Here is a 17,641-nt window from a genome sequence, read left to right on the forward strand (position 1 = left end):
TTAAGCAACTGAGCCACCCGGGTGCCCCTAAACCCAGGTGTTTTTAATCCGGAGTCCATGGGTGGGCTTCAGGAGGGTCCATGAATACCCTATAATTATATCCAAAATTTGTACATTCTAAGCATACTTTTCTGGGAAAAAGATCCACAGTTTTTATGAGATTCTCCCAGTGATGTGACCTCGTAAAAGATTAATAATTATGATATGCAAATTCTCATGTTATCTTAGGAAAACAGACCCAAGGACAACTCTGATGGAAAATCCCAACCTCTGAGAAAGACTTCTTTTTCTCCAAAACACTTTGGAACTATGGTCATGGTTTCTGGTCAGCCTATTTGAGGTTATGTTGTTGATTCGATTATAAAGGTTTTGTGATGAGGCACACTTTCTGCAAAAGGTTTTTTCTTCGTCACATTATCTAACAAGAAAACACAACAACTCACCAAGACTCCGCAAAATTCTATTCATCCCACTGGGCTCAGACTCTGGAATTGTTTCCAAATACTGGAGGGCCCGGACCTCAAACAAACCTACAAGGAAAACTCATGTTGGTGAAATTGTCCAATATTTACTAAAAGCACTCAAATAACTATGGACTATGAGAAACAAACTGAGGACTTCAGAGGGGAGGGGGGTGGGGGAATGGGATAGACCAGTGATGGGTAGTAGGGAGGGCACGTATTGCATGGTGCACTGGGTGTTATACGCAACTAATGGAGCACTGAACTTTACATCGGAATCCGGGGATGTACTGTATGGTGACTAACATAATATAATAAAAAATCATTTAAAAAAATAAATAAAAGCACTCAAATAAAACTGTGCTTACTACCAATGTGCGTCCATAGCTAAAACAAAATCATAAAAATATATTTTTTCTTTTTTTTTTTTAAAGATTTTATTTATTTATTTGACAGAGAGAGACAGCCAGCAAGAGAGGGAACACAAGCAGGGGGAGTGGGAGAGGAAGAAGCAGGCTCCCAGCACAGAAGCCCGATGTGGGGCTCAATCCCAGAACGCCGGGATCATGCCCTGAGCTGAAGGCAGACGCTTAATGACTGTGCCACCCAGGCGCCCCAAAATATATATTTTCCATAATAAACAACTCAGATTTTGAGCCCTTGTAGTTTTATTTTCAAACCCTTAAGAGCTCACTAAATACAGGAGGAAGAACTTTATGATGAAACTGACCTTTCACCCCACTTTTCCGAAGCTCTCGGTCCTGGATGAAGCCTGCAAACATCTGCGTTTCCATGAAGAGATCCAGGAAGTGGCGTACACTTCGGGAGGTGTGGGATTTACGGAATGGTTCCCTTTGGAATACACGCTCCCCACGCTCAGTGACGGTCATGCTTAAAGAGTAATGTCCCACTAGCTCCACAAAAAACCTCACAAATGCCTCGGACACCAGAGAGTTGAGTGTCACATCTGCTGCAAAATAAGACAAATAAGAAAGAAAAGAAAAAAACCCCAAGTTTTGTATTTATGGGAAATTATAATGAAAGTGACGCGTAAGAAATCACATATTGAAGGACTGAGAACCCTCATCCTTAACTTCCTTGCATACTCCACAACCGACAAAACACCAATTTTTACTTTTATTTTCTTCCCACATATACTCGTATTACATCTTTCAGCCTGGTTTGCATATCCGTGATCTCACTGTAACTGCTCTTTCAAAGGCCACCCGTGAGAGCCAGCCAAATTTAATCTGCTTTTCTATTTGTCTCTCCTTTAAACTCTATGCTGCATTTGTGTTAACCTCCACCTCATTCCTCATCTCCCACAACTTTATACTCTCCTGATTTCTGGATTCCTCTCCTGCTTTTATGACCAAACATTTGTTTTCTCTTGCTTCTTCTTCCTCTTCCTAAGCATGGTCCTCAGACCACCTCTCTTCAGCATTCCCATCCTTAAAAAGCGAACCGGCATAAGATGGAGATGGCTTTCCATGCTGATAGGCTTTCCATGTTGATACTTCGTAACCCTACGTCTCTAGCCCTGATACATCACCAGAACTGACCTACATTTTCAGGCTACCTGCAGGTAATCATCATTTGGCTGTCCCACCAGCACTTAAACTCCATTTGTCTAAAATTCAAATCAGTTCCTTTGGAAATTGGTAAAATACGAATTAAATAAATGATACATGCGTGAAATCAAACATTCTATTTCTCCACCAAATCAGTTCTCTCTCCACTTTCTCATTTCATACAGCAACCATTATTCCATAATAATTTATTGAGTGCTTAAGATATGTCAGGCACTGTATTTAGAGCTTTTATAAATATAATAATATAGTGAAATAGGTATTCTTTCCTTTTTAAAGCTGAGGAAACTGAGGCTCAACACAAAGACATTCTCCAGGGTCAGCTCATCTGGTACAGGGTTCAGAAGCTGCCACACTCCCAAGTCAGGTGGTTCTTAACCACTGTAATATGAATTACATTGCCTTTCAGGTTCCAGGCTCAAACCTCAGATTCAACTTAGACTCCTCTTTTTTCTTCCATATCTAATAATATATTTTTTTTCCCTTCACGGTGTCACTTGCTCTTTCCATGGACTCCATACTGGTCTGGGAATCGGGGACCTAGGTTTAGTCAGAGCTCTACCATGAAACAATGGTATAATGGCAGGCAATTCGCTTTACCCCTTATTGACTCTCTTCCTGTATCTGCATAAGAGGTGGTTGATTAGGTGATCTTTAAGGTCTCTTCTGGCATTCCATTTGATTATAAACTAGATTTTTGCTATATTTTGTTCAACAGATGTCCTTTTTGTCTCTCCTTCTACAGCAGAGAATCCATGCTCCATCACCATTTTTATGGTCAACACTTTGCCCCAGTCTCCCATCCCCTTCCAGTTACTGTCCCATTTCTTTAACACTTTACAGCAAAATTTCTTGGAAGAGTTGTTTATACCTGTTGTACCCTTTTCAAATTTAATTCCCTTTGTTTTTAAAATTATGCTTTTCTATAACTTATCTTCCATTATTTGTTTCTGCAAATAAGGCATGTAAATGCCTTATATATTCTTTTACACGTAGAAATATTTCATAAGGTCACCAGTGAAATGAACACACCAGTAACCACCACAACATCAGGGGTATCTCAATCTCAGAGGCTCCACGTGGTGCCCTCTCCAAGGTGTACTTCCCCTACTCTCCAGTAGAGGGCAACCATTATCAGCTATACTGGGTTTATCATTCCCCGGCTATAGGTTACAGTTCCACTACGTACATAGCCAACCACAATGACATACTACTAAGGTTTTGCACATCTTTGAACACTATATAAAACATATTCTTTCGTAGCTTGCTGTCTTATTCAATATATGTTTTTAAGATGCTTTGCTTTTTTTAATGCTATATTCTCCTGTCAATGAACAGGTAGGTTGTTTTTAGGTTTTGCTATCACATAAAATGCTGCTACTTTGAAAACTACTTACTCGTTTCCTATTTATCACGCGCAAGAGTTTCTCTAGGGTATACATCTAAAAACTGAATTATCAGGTTGTAGGATATATATACCTTTAAGTTTACTAGATGATGCCCAATTGTTTTTCCAAAGCAGCCGAAGTAATTTACATTCTCACCAACGCCTGACATTGTCAGACTTTTTAACTTTTGCCAATATGGTGGTATAAAATGGTGGTATCTCATTGTGGGTTTCATTTACATTTCCCAGATTTTGATGAGGTTGTATGTCTCTTCATATACTTATTGGCCTTTTGCGTTTCTTCTTCCGTGAAATGATTGTTCGTATCTTTTTCCCATTTTTCTATTGGGTTGTTCACCTTTTTATTATTGAACTGCATTGTAGGAATTTTTAAAAATAAATTCTGGATACTATTCCTTTGTTGGTTAAATTTGTTGAAAGTATCTTCACCTAGTTTGTAGCTTGTTTTTTATTTCTTTTCCATGGTGTCCCTTAATGATCAGAAATTTTAAAAATTTACAGTGTCAAATAAATCGATCTTTTTTTTTCTAGTTCATGCTCTTTGTGCCCCATTTAAGAAATCAAGTACTGTCCCAAAACATAAAATATTTTCTTCTATTCTTCCCTAAACATTTAATGTTTTACCGTCAACATTTACTTTTATTTATTTATTTATCTTAAAGATTTTATTTTTAAGTAACCTCTACACCCAGCGTGGGGCTCAAACTCACAACCCCGCGATCAAGAGTGGTGTGCTTTACCAACTGAGCCAGCCGGGAGCCCCTACTCTTACCATTTAAATCTTTAATTCATTAGATTTGGTTTTGTGTCTAGGGTGAGGTATAGACGCTATTCATTTCTTTTCATATGGAAAACCAATTGCCCTCCTATTGTTTACTGACTGGTTCATTCTTTTCCTGCTAATACGCAATGCTGGTGCTGACACAAATTAAGTTTCCTTATGCTCGTGCACTCTATTCTTTCCCTTGCTCTATTTATATCTGAACCCAAACCAAACAGTCTTAATGACTATGACTTTATGATTAATTGATGTTTTTTAGGGCAGCCCCTTCAACGTTGTTCTTTTACAGGAGTGTCTTAACTATTCTCGGCCCTTTGTAATCTCATTAAAATTTTACAAAGAGCTGAATGCCATTCCGATTCTCTCTTGAACCTTCCCCAATCTCGCTTTCTTTCCACCATCTCACTGAATCAGCCACTACCAAGGTCTCTAAGCTCTTTCCATTGTCAAATCCACCAGCCAGTCCTCAGTCTTCATCTCACTTGACCTCTTTGTAGCATTAGACATAACTGTTTACTTTCCTTTGTGAAATACGCTCTTTGCTCAACTTCTCTAATATTAGTCCCCTGGTTTTCTCCTCCTTCACTAGCTGCTCTCACCTTTTGCTGGATCCTCTTCTTCCCTACTGCCAAACATTGGAAATCTGACCACACCATCACCAGCCAACCCAGGGCTCAATCCTTAAATCTGTTATTTTCTATCTATACTCACTCTATAGGGTTCCCTCATCTGGTCCCACAGCTTTAAAACAGCAACTTCTAAATTGCCTTTGGTTCACATCTTTTCCCTGAATCCCAAATTCATATATATGAATGCCCGCTTGATGTTTCTAGTTGAATGTCTACTACATATTGGACATCCAATAGGTATCTTGATATTCAAAACTGAACTTTTAATCATTTCTCTAATCTACTCCTCCCTTAATGTTCCCCACCAGTAAATAGCCTTAGTTTTCTCATCTGTAAAAGGGGGATTAAATAATGAGACCTGCTTCATACGGATATTACAAGGATGAAATAAGATGTATGCTAAATGCTGAGCACAAGGCCTGGTACAGAGTAAGCCCCTCAGTAAATATTTTTCACCCTTATTCAACAAATACTTATCGAGTACCTACTTATTGACTATTATGTTTAAAGTATTGGAGACAAAACAAAATAGATTGTTGCTGCTCTCGTGGACCTGACATTTCTAGCACATCAGATGATGATAAAAGCCCTGGAGAAAACTGAGGTCAGGGAAGCGGAGAGGGAGCACTAAGGGAACGGGTACAATTGTAAAAAGACGGTCAGGAAAGGCCTGGCTGAGAGAGTGACACGCGTGTACACCTGTAGGAAAGAAGAGCAGGAGCCATGTGGACATCCTGGGGAACGGCACTACAGAGCTGGAACACAGCAAATGTCAAAGTCCTGAAATAGACGGGGACTAGCGCATCTGAGGGGTGGCAAGGAAGCTGCTTATAAGCTTTCCACATTCTAGGCAATTGCATACTCCCGTACATCCTTCAGCAGGGTGCTGGGCATCCGGTCAATATTTTCTGCCTTGACTTTGGGTCCTCAGACCATCCGTCTCATACCTTGTGAAAAATTCTGCTCCTGAGCCAAGATTTCGTTTCGTTCTTCCAAAATCTGCATCAGGGCAGCTTGGAGTTTAGGAGGTAGAATTTCGTCCTCATCAGATACCTTAAGAGAAGAAATTGAGATTTTTCATGAGCTGTGAAAGAGAAAGTCTCCAACGTACACTAATTAAGTCCCCGACATTCCCCGGGTGACTTTGTATAGATTTTGGCTAAAGACTCAGTCTGAACCTTCCTTCCCTACAGTGAGCAGAATTCAGTATGATGATGGTACACATGCCTTAACTACAGTTAAAAAAATAAGTGATATGTCTTGTGACATTTTCTGGCACTTTTCCACCCAAGTATCTCTCACCTACAGGTCTTACTGTAATATAAGGATCACCTACTTTCAAACGTTATGAGCTAGCTGATTTTGAAAGGAGAGAAGGTCTTGGGAAACGTTCTTTTCACCTTGTGTTCAGAGTTCACAAACTTATAAACAGGGTGCTTGCTCTAAGAAGGCTTTGCCAACTCTCCCTTCTACTTTCAATACCCACAATAAATAACCGCTTTTTTTTTTTTTGGCCCCTACTGTACTCTGTAGAAATTTCTATGATACCAATTCTAAAACTTTACAGATATGTCTGCTCCCCTTTCCCACTGTTAGATTATAAGATCTGAGGGCTCAAACTGTGTCTTACTCACTTTTAGATTCTGACTAACAGAGTATCTAGAAATAATCAGTGCTGAATGCTTGTTAAATTCAATTAAATTAGAGGTTTCTACATCAACCCATCTGGATGTCAAAGGAGGGTTACCTCTTTTGATAATGACATTTAATCTCTTTCCTCCTTCCTTCTTTGGGAGAGACGGCTATAAACCCAACCCAATTTTCAGGTCAATCCTGTATGATTGGCCACAGTGTCAAGTACGTGTAGGAACTCAAAGTCTTGCCTGAGTCATCTTCTCTAAGTACTCTCACATATTTTCTGTCCAATTATCCCCAAACATTATGTAATCAGCTCATTTGTCACTTACCTCCTGTAGGAACTTGTCTGCACAGAGATCAACTATCAGCACCTGTGGGATCAAGGAGCCAGGTAAGTTAAACCAGAGATATTCACAGAGACATACATTAGGTCCTGCTAGATCAGGAAGAGTGCATTGATTCTCTCAAGCAATGGAAATAGCGTTAGACAAAATTAAGTTCAGGGGTGCCTGGGTGGTTCAGGTTATTACAAAAATCAGCTGTGTTTCTATACACTAACAATGAACTATCTGAAAAGGAAATTAAGAAAATGATCCCATTTTCTTTCTTTCTTTTTTTTTTAAAGATTTTTATTTATTTATTTGACAGAGAGAGACAGCCAGTGAGAGAGGGAACACAAGCAGGGGGAGTGGGAGAGGAAGAAGAGGCCTCCAGCAGAGGAGCCTGATGTGGGGCTCGATCCCACAACGCCGGGATCACGCCCTGAGCCGAAGGCAGGCGCCCAATGACTGAGCCACCCAGGCGCCCCGAAAATGATCCCATTTTCAACTGCATCAAAAAGAATAAAATACCTAGGAATAAATTTAACTAAGGATGCAAAAGATCTGTACATTGGAAACAGTAAGCATTGATGAAAGAAACTGAAGAACATGAGTAAGTGGAAAGATATTCTGTGCTTACAGATAAGAAGAATTAATATTGCTAAAATTTTTATACTACTCAAAGTAATTTACAGATTTAATGTAATCCCTATCAAAACCATCAATAAAATGATAAGGAAACCTACAAAATGGGAGAAAATGTTTGCAAATTATGCATCTGATAAAAGATGAATATCTAAGATATATCAAGAATTCATGGAACTCAACAGCAAAAAACAAAACAAAACAAACAAAACACAAAATAATCCGACTAAAAATGAGCACAGCAGGGGTTCCTGGCTGGCTCAGTCAGTGCAGCACGTGACTCTTGATCTCGGGATCATGAGTTTGAGACCCACGTTGGGAGTAGAGTTTACTTTAAAAAAAAAATTAGCAGAGGAACTGAATAGACATTTTTCCAAATACATGTAAATCGGGCAAGCAGCACATGAAAAGATGTTCAACATCACTGATCATCGGGGAAATGCAAATCAAAACCACAGTGAGGTATCACCTCAGTCTGTCAGAATGGCTATTATCAAAAAGACAAGAAATAACAAGTGTTGGTAAGGATGTGGAGAAAAAGGAACTTTTGTTTCCTGTTGCTGGGAATGTAAATTGGTGCAGCTGCTATGGAAAACAGTATGGAGGTCCTCAAAAAATTGAAAATAGAACTACCATGTGGATGTGATCCAGAAATCCCTCTTCTGGGCATATATCAAAAAAAGGAGAAGGAGAAGAAGAAATAAATAAATAAATAATAAATAAATAAATAACTATCTTGAAAAGATATCTCCACCCCCACATTCACTGCAGCATTATTTACAAAAGCTAAGCTATGGACACAACTTCAGTGTCCATTGGTGGATGAACAGATAAAGAAAATATGAGACATATATATATATGTGTGTATGAATATGATTCAGCCGTAAAAAAAAAATTCTGTCATTTATGACAACATGGATGGACCTACAGGGCATTATGCTAAGTGAAATAAGTCAGGCAGAGAAAAAGAAATAATGTATGATCTCACTTATATGTGGAATCTACAAAAACTAAACACATAGCTACAAAGAACAGACTGGTGGTTGCCAGATGTGGGGGGTGGGTGATGGGCGAAATGAGTGAAGGTGGTCAAAAAGCACAAGCTTTCAGTTCTAAGATAAATAAGCCCTGGGGGTGTACTGCACAGCATGGTGGCTACAGTGAACAATACTGTGTTGTATATCTGAAAGTTGCTAAGAGAGCAGATCTCATCACAAGAACAAAAAATTGTAATTATGTGAGGTGTAGCTTATTGTGGTAATCATTTCACAACATTTACACATATAAAATCATTATGTTGTACACTTTAACCTTAATACAATGTTATATGTCAATTATAGCTTGATATAAAAAAGGTGGGGTTAACACCGCAGAGTAACGGGGAAGAATGATCTGTCCAATAAATGGTACTAGGACCGTTGCCTATCCATATTAAAAAAAATAAAATGACCCCTACCTCCTATCATGTACAAAAAAAAAAAATCAGGTCCCAGGATTCAGAACCAAAAATTAAAGGCACAATAATAAAGCTACCAAAGTTTCCAGGAGATGATACAGGAGGCTATCTCCGTGAAGTTAATATAAAGAAAAACATAAACAGCTCACAAAAATAAAATAAAATAAAATAAAATAAAATAAAATAAAATAAAATAAAATCACACACTAACCATAAAGGAAAAAAACTGATAATGACGACCGTTAAAATGAAGAACTTCTGTGCAATAAAAAACACCATTTTGGAGAAAAAAGGAAATGCCGCAAAGAAGCTGATATTCAGAATACAAAAACACCTCTTACAAATCAATGAGGGTAAACAATCCAGTAAAAAGACAGATAATGAATTTTTAAGAGATGATATTCAAATGGCCAATAAACATAGAAAGATGCTCACCCCCAAGAGTAGTCAGGAATGCAAATTAAACCACAATGAGAATACCGCTACACAATCACCAGGCAGGCTACATTACACAAACTGATAATAACAAGTGTCGGCAAGTGTGTGGGACAACAGGAACTCCCGTACATTGGTGGAGGGAGTTTAACTTGGCAGAACTACTTTGGAGAACAGTTTGACTTTATTTACTAAAGTGGAAGCTCTGCTTACCCTATGACCCAGCAATCCCAAGTATACACCCTAGAACTGCATGCACACATGCACCAAGGGTTGTACACAAGAATATTTACAGCAGCATTATTCATCATCACCCTAAGCTGGAAACAACTCAAATATCCATCAACTGTAGAATGGATAAAAAGTTGTGGTACATTCACACGATGGAATACTATCCCAAGTTAGAACGATCGAACAACTGTTAAACTCATCAGCATGGATGAATCTTACAGACATAATGGTAATCAAAAGAAGCCAAACAAAATATATATCAGTCCATTTATAACAAGTGTAAAACCAGGCAAAGCCGAACTCCATTTTTAGGAATAAATGCCTACCATGTAAAATTATAAAGAAAAACAGATAAATGAACACCATAAAGGTCAAGACAGTGGTGACCTTTCATGGGGTGTGGGGAAGGGAACAGTGATAGAAGGTGGCATGACAGAGACCTCTCAAGGTGCTGGCACTATTTCCATTCTTTTCCAACGTCGGTTACATAAGCATTCACACTTTGTGAATTCACTGAGCTGTACATTTTGTTTTAGCCACTTCTCTATATATGTGTTATATTTGAAACAATTTGGGGGTGAGGGGCAGAGGGAGAGGGAGAGAGAGAGAATCTTAAGCCCCCAACTCAGGGCTCGATCTCACAACCCTGAGGATCGTGACTTGAGCCGAAATCAAGAGTCAGACGCTTAACCAACTGAGTCACCCAGGCACCCCTGAAACAATTTTTTAAGTTAACCCAGAGTAATTCTTGTGTTTGACTTAACACAAACAGAAAGACCTACCCTTCAGAGTAACATAAGAATGAGACCATGGCACACTACGGTAAATAAGATACAATTTTGGATTCACGTGTACCATAGAATTTTTCTCACTTTAACAAAAAGATACAAAAATATGATAGCATAATATATTGATAATAATTATGTATTAATACTAATGACAGCTCCATCATTCTTTTTTTTTTTTAAAGGATTTTATTTATTTATTTGAGAGAGAGTGAGAGTGAGAGAGATCACAGAGGGAGAGGAAGAGGGAGGAGCAGGCTCCCTGCTGAGCAGGGAGCCCGACACAGGGCTCGATCCAGGACCCTGAGAGATCATGACCTGAGCTGAAGGCAGACCTTAACCGACTGAGCCACTCAGGTGCCCCCAGCCCCATCATTCTTAAAGGTGATTTGTTTTCATTTGTCATTGCCCTGTCTTTTCCATAGGTACTATTTCTCCCATCTCACCTCTTCAACGGGCAGGTCCTGGAGCTGTGGTAAGGAGCAGGACAGGATTCCAATAAGGAATGGAGTGGGTGAGCACACGATGTCGATCATAGATGCTGGGAGGACTGGAATGTAGGTATGCTGCCAGGTGAATGGATACAGTGTGGCAACCACAGCGTGGCCACATTTGGACAGGGTGCTAGCCAGACAAGAAAGCAAATGGTGTCACATACTGAGCAACACAGGGAGAACGGTTCAGGTATTATGTTAGAGAATTACAAACTGATACACTTAGTGATCAGTGATCACAGATTAACAATGCTGTGATTACTCATTACTTTTTAACATTTTAAATTTTTAACTTAATTCACTGAAAAATTTTAGTCTTAACCAGCTTTTCCCCAAAACTTATGTTGCTAAAAATTAGTGTGTACTTAGAAAAGCAATACCAATTTTTTAAAAAAATTTTTGAGTATAGTTGATGCATGTTACATGATTTTCAGGTGTAAACATCATGATTCAAAGTCTCTATACATTATGCTATGCTCACAAGGGTAGCTACCATCTGTCACCTTATAATGCTATTATACTATCATTGACTATATTCCCTATGCTGTACCTTTTATTCCCATGACTTATTCATTCCAGCAATATGAATTATTTTCAGCAAAACACATTTAGAAAGACAAATTAATTGCAATCCCAAAGTCACTGCTATAGGATAACGCGAATAGCTTTTGGATTATTTACCTTTTGGAATATCCATGTCACTATGGCATTAGGTGACTGAGATCTATAGTTTTTGAATACGCCCAATTTTTAAAATAGTGAGAACAAGTAAAATGCCAGTAGGAAGTGACATATTTTACCCATGTCCCACCTTAGGCTGTTGGCAACAAAGATTACCCTCCGTTCCAACAGGAGGGAGGCACAGACCCGGATCAGATGGCACACACTCAGGCACTTAAAGAGACACTCAAAGTCAACATGCTCCAGTCGGGAATCCAGCGGTCGGCAGAGTTCAATGGACTGAAATAAAAGCATCTGAATCAGGGGAGTTCAGATTGAAAAACGATCCCTAATGACATCATCAATGGATCCTGTCCTTTTACAGGTTAAATTCAGGACAGAGGTTTTGCTACAGAGTTTGTGAATCTGACTCCGCTAATCCCAAGATCTAACACCTTATTATTAATATGATTTTTTAAAGTAATCTCTACCCCCAACGTGGGGCTTGAATTCATCACCTCAAGATCAAGAGTGGCAGGCTCGACTGACTGAGCCAGCCAGGCGCCCTGATACCTTGCTTTCGTGCTGTAAATTTCTGATAAAATCTTTTATCCCACCTGACAACAGCATGTATGATCTTCATTTATCACGCTGAAATTATTACGAAGGGGCTCCATCTGTGAGATACAGAAAACCTCTGGCTCCTGGGTCTAGGGTCAAGTATCTCACAGATCAACTGGACATTTCAACAGTGTTGGGTACTAAAACATACTGGGCACAGCGTATGTGCCCAAGGGAAAACTATGCCGTAAGGCTTCTGGAAACCTTGCCTTTTAATGTAAGGCCTGCATTTTGGTGGATGTCAGACCTTCTCAAAATGAGCTAACTTACCCCATCGCCAGCTCCAGGGAGGTAGCTCTTAACTGTGATGGTGCGTCCAGGAGCTGGGAACGGGGCTTCCATGACACTTCGCATGAACGGGTAAACCAGGGCTGGAGACATCTCTCTTCTCTTCTCTACTTCATCCAGAATCTGCACATGCAACGTATGTTGTTTTTTTAGGGACTCAAAAGAACGTAAGGAACGGCCAAACGTGATGCGCAAACTTGAAAATCACACCAAAAGATTTTAAGACCGATCCGCTTCCGCAACGAATAAACGTTCACGAAAGGCATATCTCTTGGGGGTATCTTGACATCCCCAAGAAAAGCTACTCAAATAAATCAACTCATTCGTAGAAGAGGAGCCCCTTTCGTCTGACTCAGGGAAGGGCAGAGAAGGTGACACTGACATATCTTGCCGTGGGGGGTCTGGGAAAGGCAGGAGACAAGATGAGCTTCAGGCTCTGTTGTCCTTGAAGCTGGGAAGGTTGGGCAAACCAAAATGAAGGGGATGTGACAACAGGGTCTGGATTAGAGACGTGAAGGTAAACCCTCCAAGCTGCGGCTCTAACCTCCTACTGAGAACCCTTCCTAACAAGTAGTATGTTACGTATCACTAAACGTCACTAAACATTGCCTACGGATATCATCAGAGGCCAAAACTAATTCAGAGCCCAGAAAGCACAGCACCTTCCCCAGGGCTCATGGTGCACTCACCTTGGAAAAAAGATTGAAGCAGCCGAGACGACTAACCATGCAGTAGACCTCAGGGAGTCGCTTCCCTCTGCCTTCCGGCTAAAGGGGAGAAAAACCATCAAAGCACCCATGAAACAGCACAAGTCTGTTCGCTGGAACTATTAATACTCTCTTAGTGGCCTTCAGTACAGAGTGGAAACCGAGGCTCTCAACCTCACTGAACACTGGGAGATGGGAAACCGCTAAACCGTGATAGCACGATTTATTCCAGCTTTAGCGGCGGCATCTAAGCGAGAAGAAAGTAGCTCGGAGCTCCCAAGCCTGGCTCGCAGTAGTCCATCCCGCAGACAGACCCACACTGATATTTAGCCCCTCAGTCACTGGTTTCTTCGTCTATCACAAACTAATAAAAAACAAGCAAACAAACCAAGAAATAAAGTAAGTCCATACCCCTCTTATTCTGGAACACTGTAGCTAACTCCAAACTTGGTGTTACTATTTAAAGCTAACATGGCTTTTTTTTTTTTTTTACAGATTTTATTTACTTATTTGTCAGAGAGAGAGAGAGAACAAGCAGGGGAGCAGCAGGCCAAGGGAGAAGGAGGCTCCCTGCTGAACAAGGAGCCCAATGCAGGGCTCGATCCCAGGACCCCGGGATCATGACCTGAGCTGAAGGCAGACGCTTAACTGACTGAGACCCCAGGTGCCCCCTACATAGCTTCTTTAATACACGGATCATTAAGAAGCCCTCAAACTCATCTAGAAATATAGGGTTCCTGAAGTTCCTAGTCTGACTTGACCAAACCCACCTGTAGCACAAGTCTGGTACTTACCAAGAGCTTCTTACAGTAACCAAACCACCGGCTCCCATCTTCACCAGTTAAGACAAAGGAGAATGTTTCACTGAAAAAGAGTCAATAGTTTGAGATCTAAACAACTGCTTATGACATTCTTCGTGGAACAGACATTTGAAAATTACTGTCCGACAGCAGTCATTTTGTGACATGAGAGGAGGCATTAATACTACATTTATTGCACGTCACCTTCCTCCTGAGGGACAGTGTCCAGGCTTGAGGACGTCTTGCCTGGCACTGGAGTGAGAGTGTACCTGCAGGAGACATGCTGATGTCACTCTCTGCTTTTCCTTTCTTATTTATCCAGTCTAGCTATTAATCAAGCCTACTTTCCTTTTAGTGAATACCCAATTTAGTCTAACAATTTAGGTAAGCTGTGAAGGACTTGGATAAGCTCTTTTTCCCTTCCAAATTCTTCCATTTAGTTCTGAGAGGTCCTATGGAACAGTGATAGGCCAAGGATTATATCCTAAACGTAAAAAAGCTAATAGGAAAATTACCCACTCCTCACTGGAAACACGGACAAAAGATCTGCATAGGTAATTTTCAAAAAGAAGACCAAGGAAGAAATTCATTAGTAATCAAAGAAATCTAAATTTGAACAGTGAATACATATGTCTATATATGGCCAAAAATAAAGATGGAAAGGAAATATGCCACAATATTTAGTTATTATCTTTGAGTACTAGAATGTCGGTGACTTATAATTTCTGCTTTTCATTTACTCCTCTGTTTTTTCCGAACGTTCCAGAAAAAAACCCCACATCACTGGCTGGGGAGGAAAGCCGGCTATGCGGCAGCCAGGCTGGCGTGAAAGAAGGCGCCTGCGCCGTGAGCAGTGCATGTGACACCAGAAGAGCATCAGGACTGACGGCTCGGAGAGGACCGTGGCCATCAGGCCAAGGTGGCTGGGAGGCACAGCAGAAAACGTGACGTGGAAGGGCAGAGCAGCTGCTCAGGCAACAGGGAGCCTGTCCGCCAGCAGGTCATCTGCATGTGACATGCTTCCCAGAGTCATGCTTTGCAGCCTAAATAGGGTGGTCAATAATTACAGTTCAGAACAAAGCAGGTATCTACTGACAAGGGGGATTCAGAGACGATGACTGTTTATTGATTGAACACGGTTCCCTTGAGATCCCAGGAAGAAATTCTTGATCCTCCCTTCTCAATACACTCACACCTCCCAATCTTTCCTACAAGATCCGCAGGGGAATGTACAACCTGGGCAGTGGCTTCCGTCCACCTGCAGGACAAACAAGGTGCGGACACTGCTCTGTTCTATCTCCTTCCAAGGAGAGTCCCGAAGCTCAAGTCTCCTTTCCTTTTTCTGTCCACTTGGTGGCATTTCTGATTGTATGTGAAACGGAACGTTTTGCCCCCCCCACCCCCCCACCCCCCAGAACTGGCAAACTACAGAGATTCTCAAACTTGTTTTCCCTTTGACACTGTTTTTTTTTTGTACTCACATAGGAAATGTTCTAATTCCGTTTCTTCCTTCCCTCCCAAAGCATCCTTGACCTGCCAGTGTCCACGGAGCTTTAACTGCTGGCGCTACCCTTTGCGCAAACACTCTGACTCTACTTTCACAGTTCCAACACATAGAAATCAGATAAAGGAGCCTATTTACCTCTTGAGTTCCGAGGTTGGCACCCAGTCCTTTGAGTCGGGAAAACAAAATTTGGGGATAACTTTGAGCCTCTCCTCAGTGTCTTTGGACTGCTTAAAGCCATGATCACCCTGAAAAAGATAATGTTTTAGGTGACTAATATTCTACATAAGTGGAGACTAGAAATGCAAACAGCCTAGTCTCGGGAAAAGAGCCTCTGATAAGCTTAAGTAGTCATCTCAGCCTGGTTTTGTGTTGTTTAACACAACAGGAAGGCCAAGACCAATAATCACTGAAGACGCTCTGAGAACAGAGTTACTAAGAATAAAGAATCCTATTTTTACATAGAAACGGTTACTTGAAGAGATCCTATAATCTGATGCGAGAGGTGACTGAAAATAGTTTCTAGATAGAATCTTAATTCAGGATTCACATACTAGTGGAAACGCAAATTTTTATGAATCACAAGACATCAAATAAAAATCGATTCTATAATATGCTGATAGCAAAAACCCAGTTAGCTCCAGATACTCTCTGATCGATAATCAAAGATGTTTTGGAAAGGCAGGTGAATGTAATCTAGAGAAGATACTATTTTTAGAATCTACCCCATATATAATCATTTCCCTTAGCATATAATCTTTTCTCACTAACTACTGGTTTGCCACTTCCTGTAAAATTTTAGTATGGAAGACCCTTCTGTGCAAGTCTGATATTGTACGTCAGAGAACAATCTAAAATTAGTAATACCAAAAAATATTTGAAAATTAGTAAAAAACAAGCAGATAATGGGGCGCCTCAGTGGCTCAGTTGTTAAGCATCTGCCTTCGGCTCAGGGCGTGATCCTGGCGTTCTGGGATCGAGCCCCACATCAGGCTCCTCCGCTATGGCTATGAGCCTGCTTCTTCCTCTCCCACTCCCCCTGCTTGTGTTCCCTCTCTCGCTGGCTGTCTCTATCTCTGTCAAATAAATAAATAAAATCTTTAAAAAGAAAAAAACGAGCAGATAATAAGTCTAATAAACATATTATCTTCATGTAACTAATACACTGTACCCTTTAATTTCTAAACAGAACATGCAGCCATCTGAGTCACTTGAATATTAAGCTTTTCAGAAATGGAAAAGCATTCTTTTTTTAAAAAATTTATTTATTTATTTATTTGACAGAGAGAGGCATTGCACAAGCAGGCAGAGAGGCAGGCAGAGGCAGAAGCAGACACCCTGCTGAGCAAGGAGCTGGATGCAGGGCTCGAACCCAGGATCCTGGGATCATGACCTGAGATGAAGGCAGACGCCTAACCAACAGAGCCACCCAGGCGCCCCTGGACAAGCATTTTAACAAAATTTTAGTTGTCTCAGACTCTGTTATTTTTATATTGTTAAATGACCCGCAATCATCTTCATCTAAGGTTCTCCACAACACAAGCAAAAGACTTGATCAGCTCTTTCCCACATGAACTTATAGGAGCCTAATGCACAAAGATGCTGGGTAACTTGGCTTAGAAACACCCCTTAATCACTGCCAGAGTCGACTGGGTCCTTATCTGGTTCCGGGCCCCTTAATTCAGGCTTTGTTGAAAACACGTTCAACCTCAAGCTTTCTCTGCAAATATAAGACTGATTGAAAATAGGGGAAAAAATTGAGCTCCTCTTTATGGGCAATCTGATTCCTCAAGACTATCTGGATTTCATTATTATGACTTCTGTGGCTCAGTGTTGTGACACTGTGCTCTCAGACTACACTGAAAACTTTATAAGAAATTAAACACTGACTTATTTACAATAGGAATTTTATTGAGCACTTTTTTAAAAATGAAAGGTCACACAGGAAATGTCTCTTAGATTCCATTCCAATACAGTCGTGCTTCACTAGTTTTGGGGAAACATGTAACTCAGGGTTTTAAACCCCAAGTCTTAAAGCAGCTGAGCAGAGAATGTAAATGAGAGACGTGGTGCAAGGAGTAAGATGGAGCGTGAGTGAATGTCCCTGTGTAAAGGGACCACCCCTTCCTGAGGCCCGCTATGCCATCGGCAGAGCAGAGTGCAAGATCCAGCTGTGAACCCCTTGTTCA

At 40.6% G+C, this 17,641-nt stretch overlaps 1 protein-coding gene across 7 annotated transcripts in view; it reads right to left on the minus strand.

Annotated features, from left to right (window-relative positions):
* DENND2C (DENN domain containing 2C) overlaps positions 1 to 17,641 on the minus strand; it is a 78,881-nt gene that overhangs the window by 3,168 nt on the left and 58,072 nt on the right. For 6 of the 7 annotated variants that reach the window (XM_034654143.1, XM_034654148.1, XM_034654147.1 and 3 more), the window contains 10 exons: positions 15,591 to 15,700; positions 13,943 to 14,012; positions 13,131 to 13,208; positions 12,424 to 12,564; positions 11,684 to 11,832; positions 10,825 to 11,002; positions 6,836 to 6,877; positions 5,816 to 5,921; positions 1,192 to 1,431; positions 444 to 530 (listed from right to left, as the gene is read on the minus strand). In XM_034654143.1, coding sequence (XP_034510034.1) covers positions 444 to 530; positions 1,192 to 1,431; positions 5,816 to 5,921; positions 6,836 to 6,877; positions 10,825 to 11,002; positions 11,684 to 11,832; positions 12,424 to 12,564; positions 13,131 to 13,208; positions 13,943 to 14,012; positions 15,591 to 15,700 — 1,201 coding nt within the window. The remainder of the gene's footprint in view (positions 1 to 443; positions 531 to 1,191; positions 1,432 to 5,815; positions 5,922 to 6,835; positions 6,878 to 10,824; positions 11,003 to 11,683; positions 11,833 to 12,423; positions 12,565 to 13,130; positions 13,209 to 13,942; positions 14,013 to 15,590; positions 15,701 to 17,641) is intronic. The other variant, XM_034654149.1, reaches the window with a different exon arrangement.

This window comes from Ailuropoda melanoleuca, chromosome 2 (assembly GCF_002007445.2).
Source record: "Ailuropoda melanoleuca isolate Jingjing chromosome 2, ASM200744v2, whole genome shotgun sequence".
NCBI lineage: Eukaryota > Metazoa > Chordata > Mammalia > Carnivora > Ursidae > Ailuropoda > Ailuropoda melanoleuca.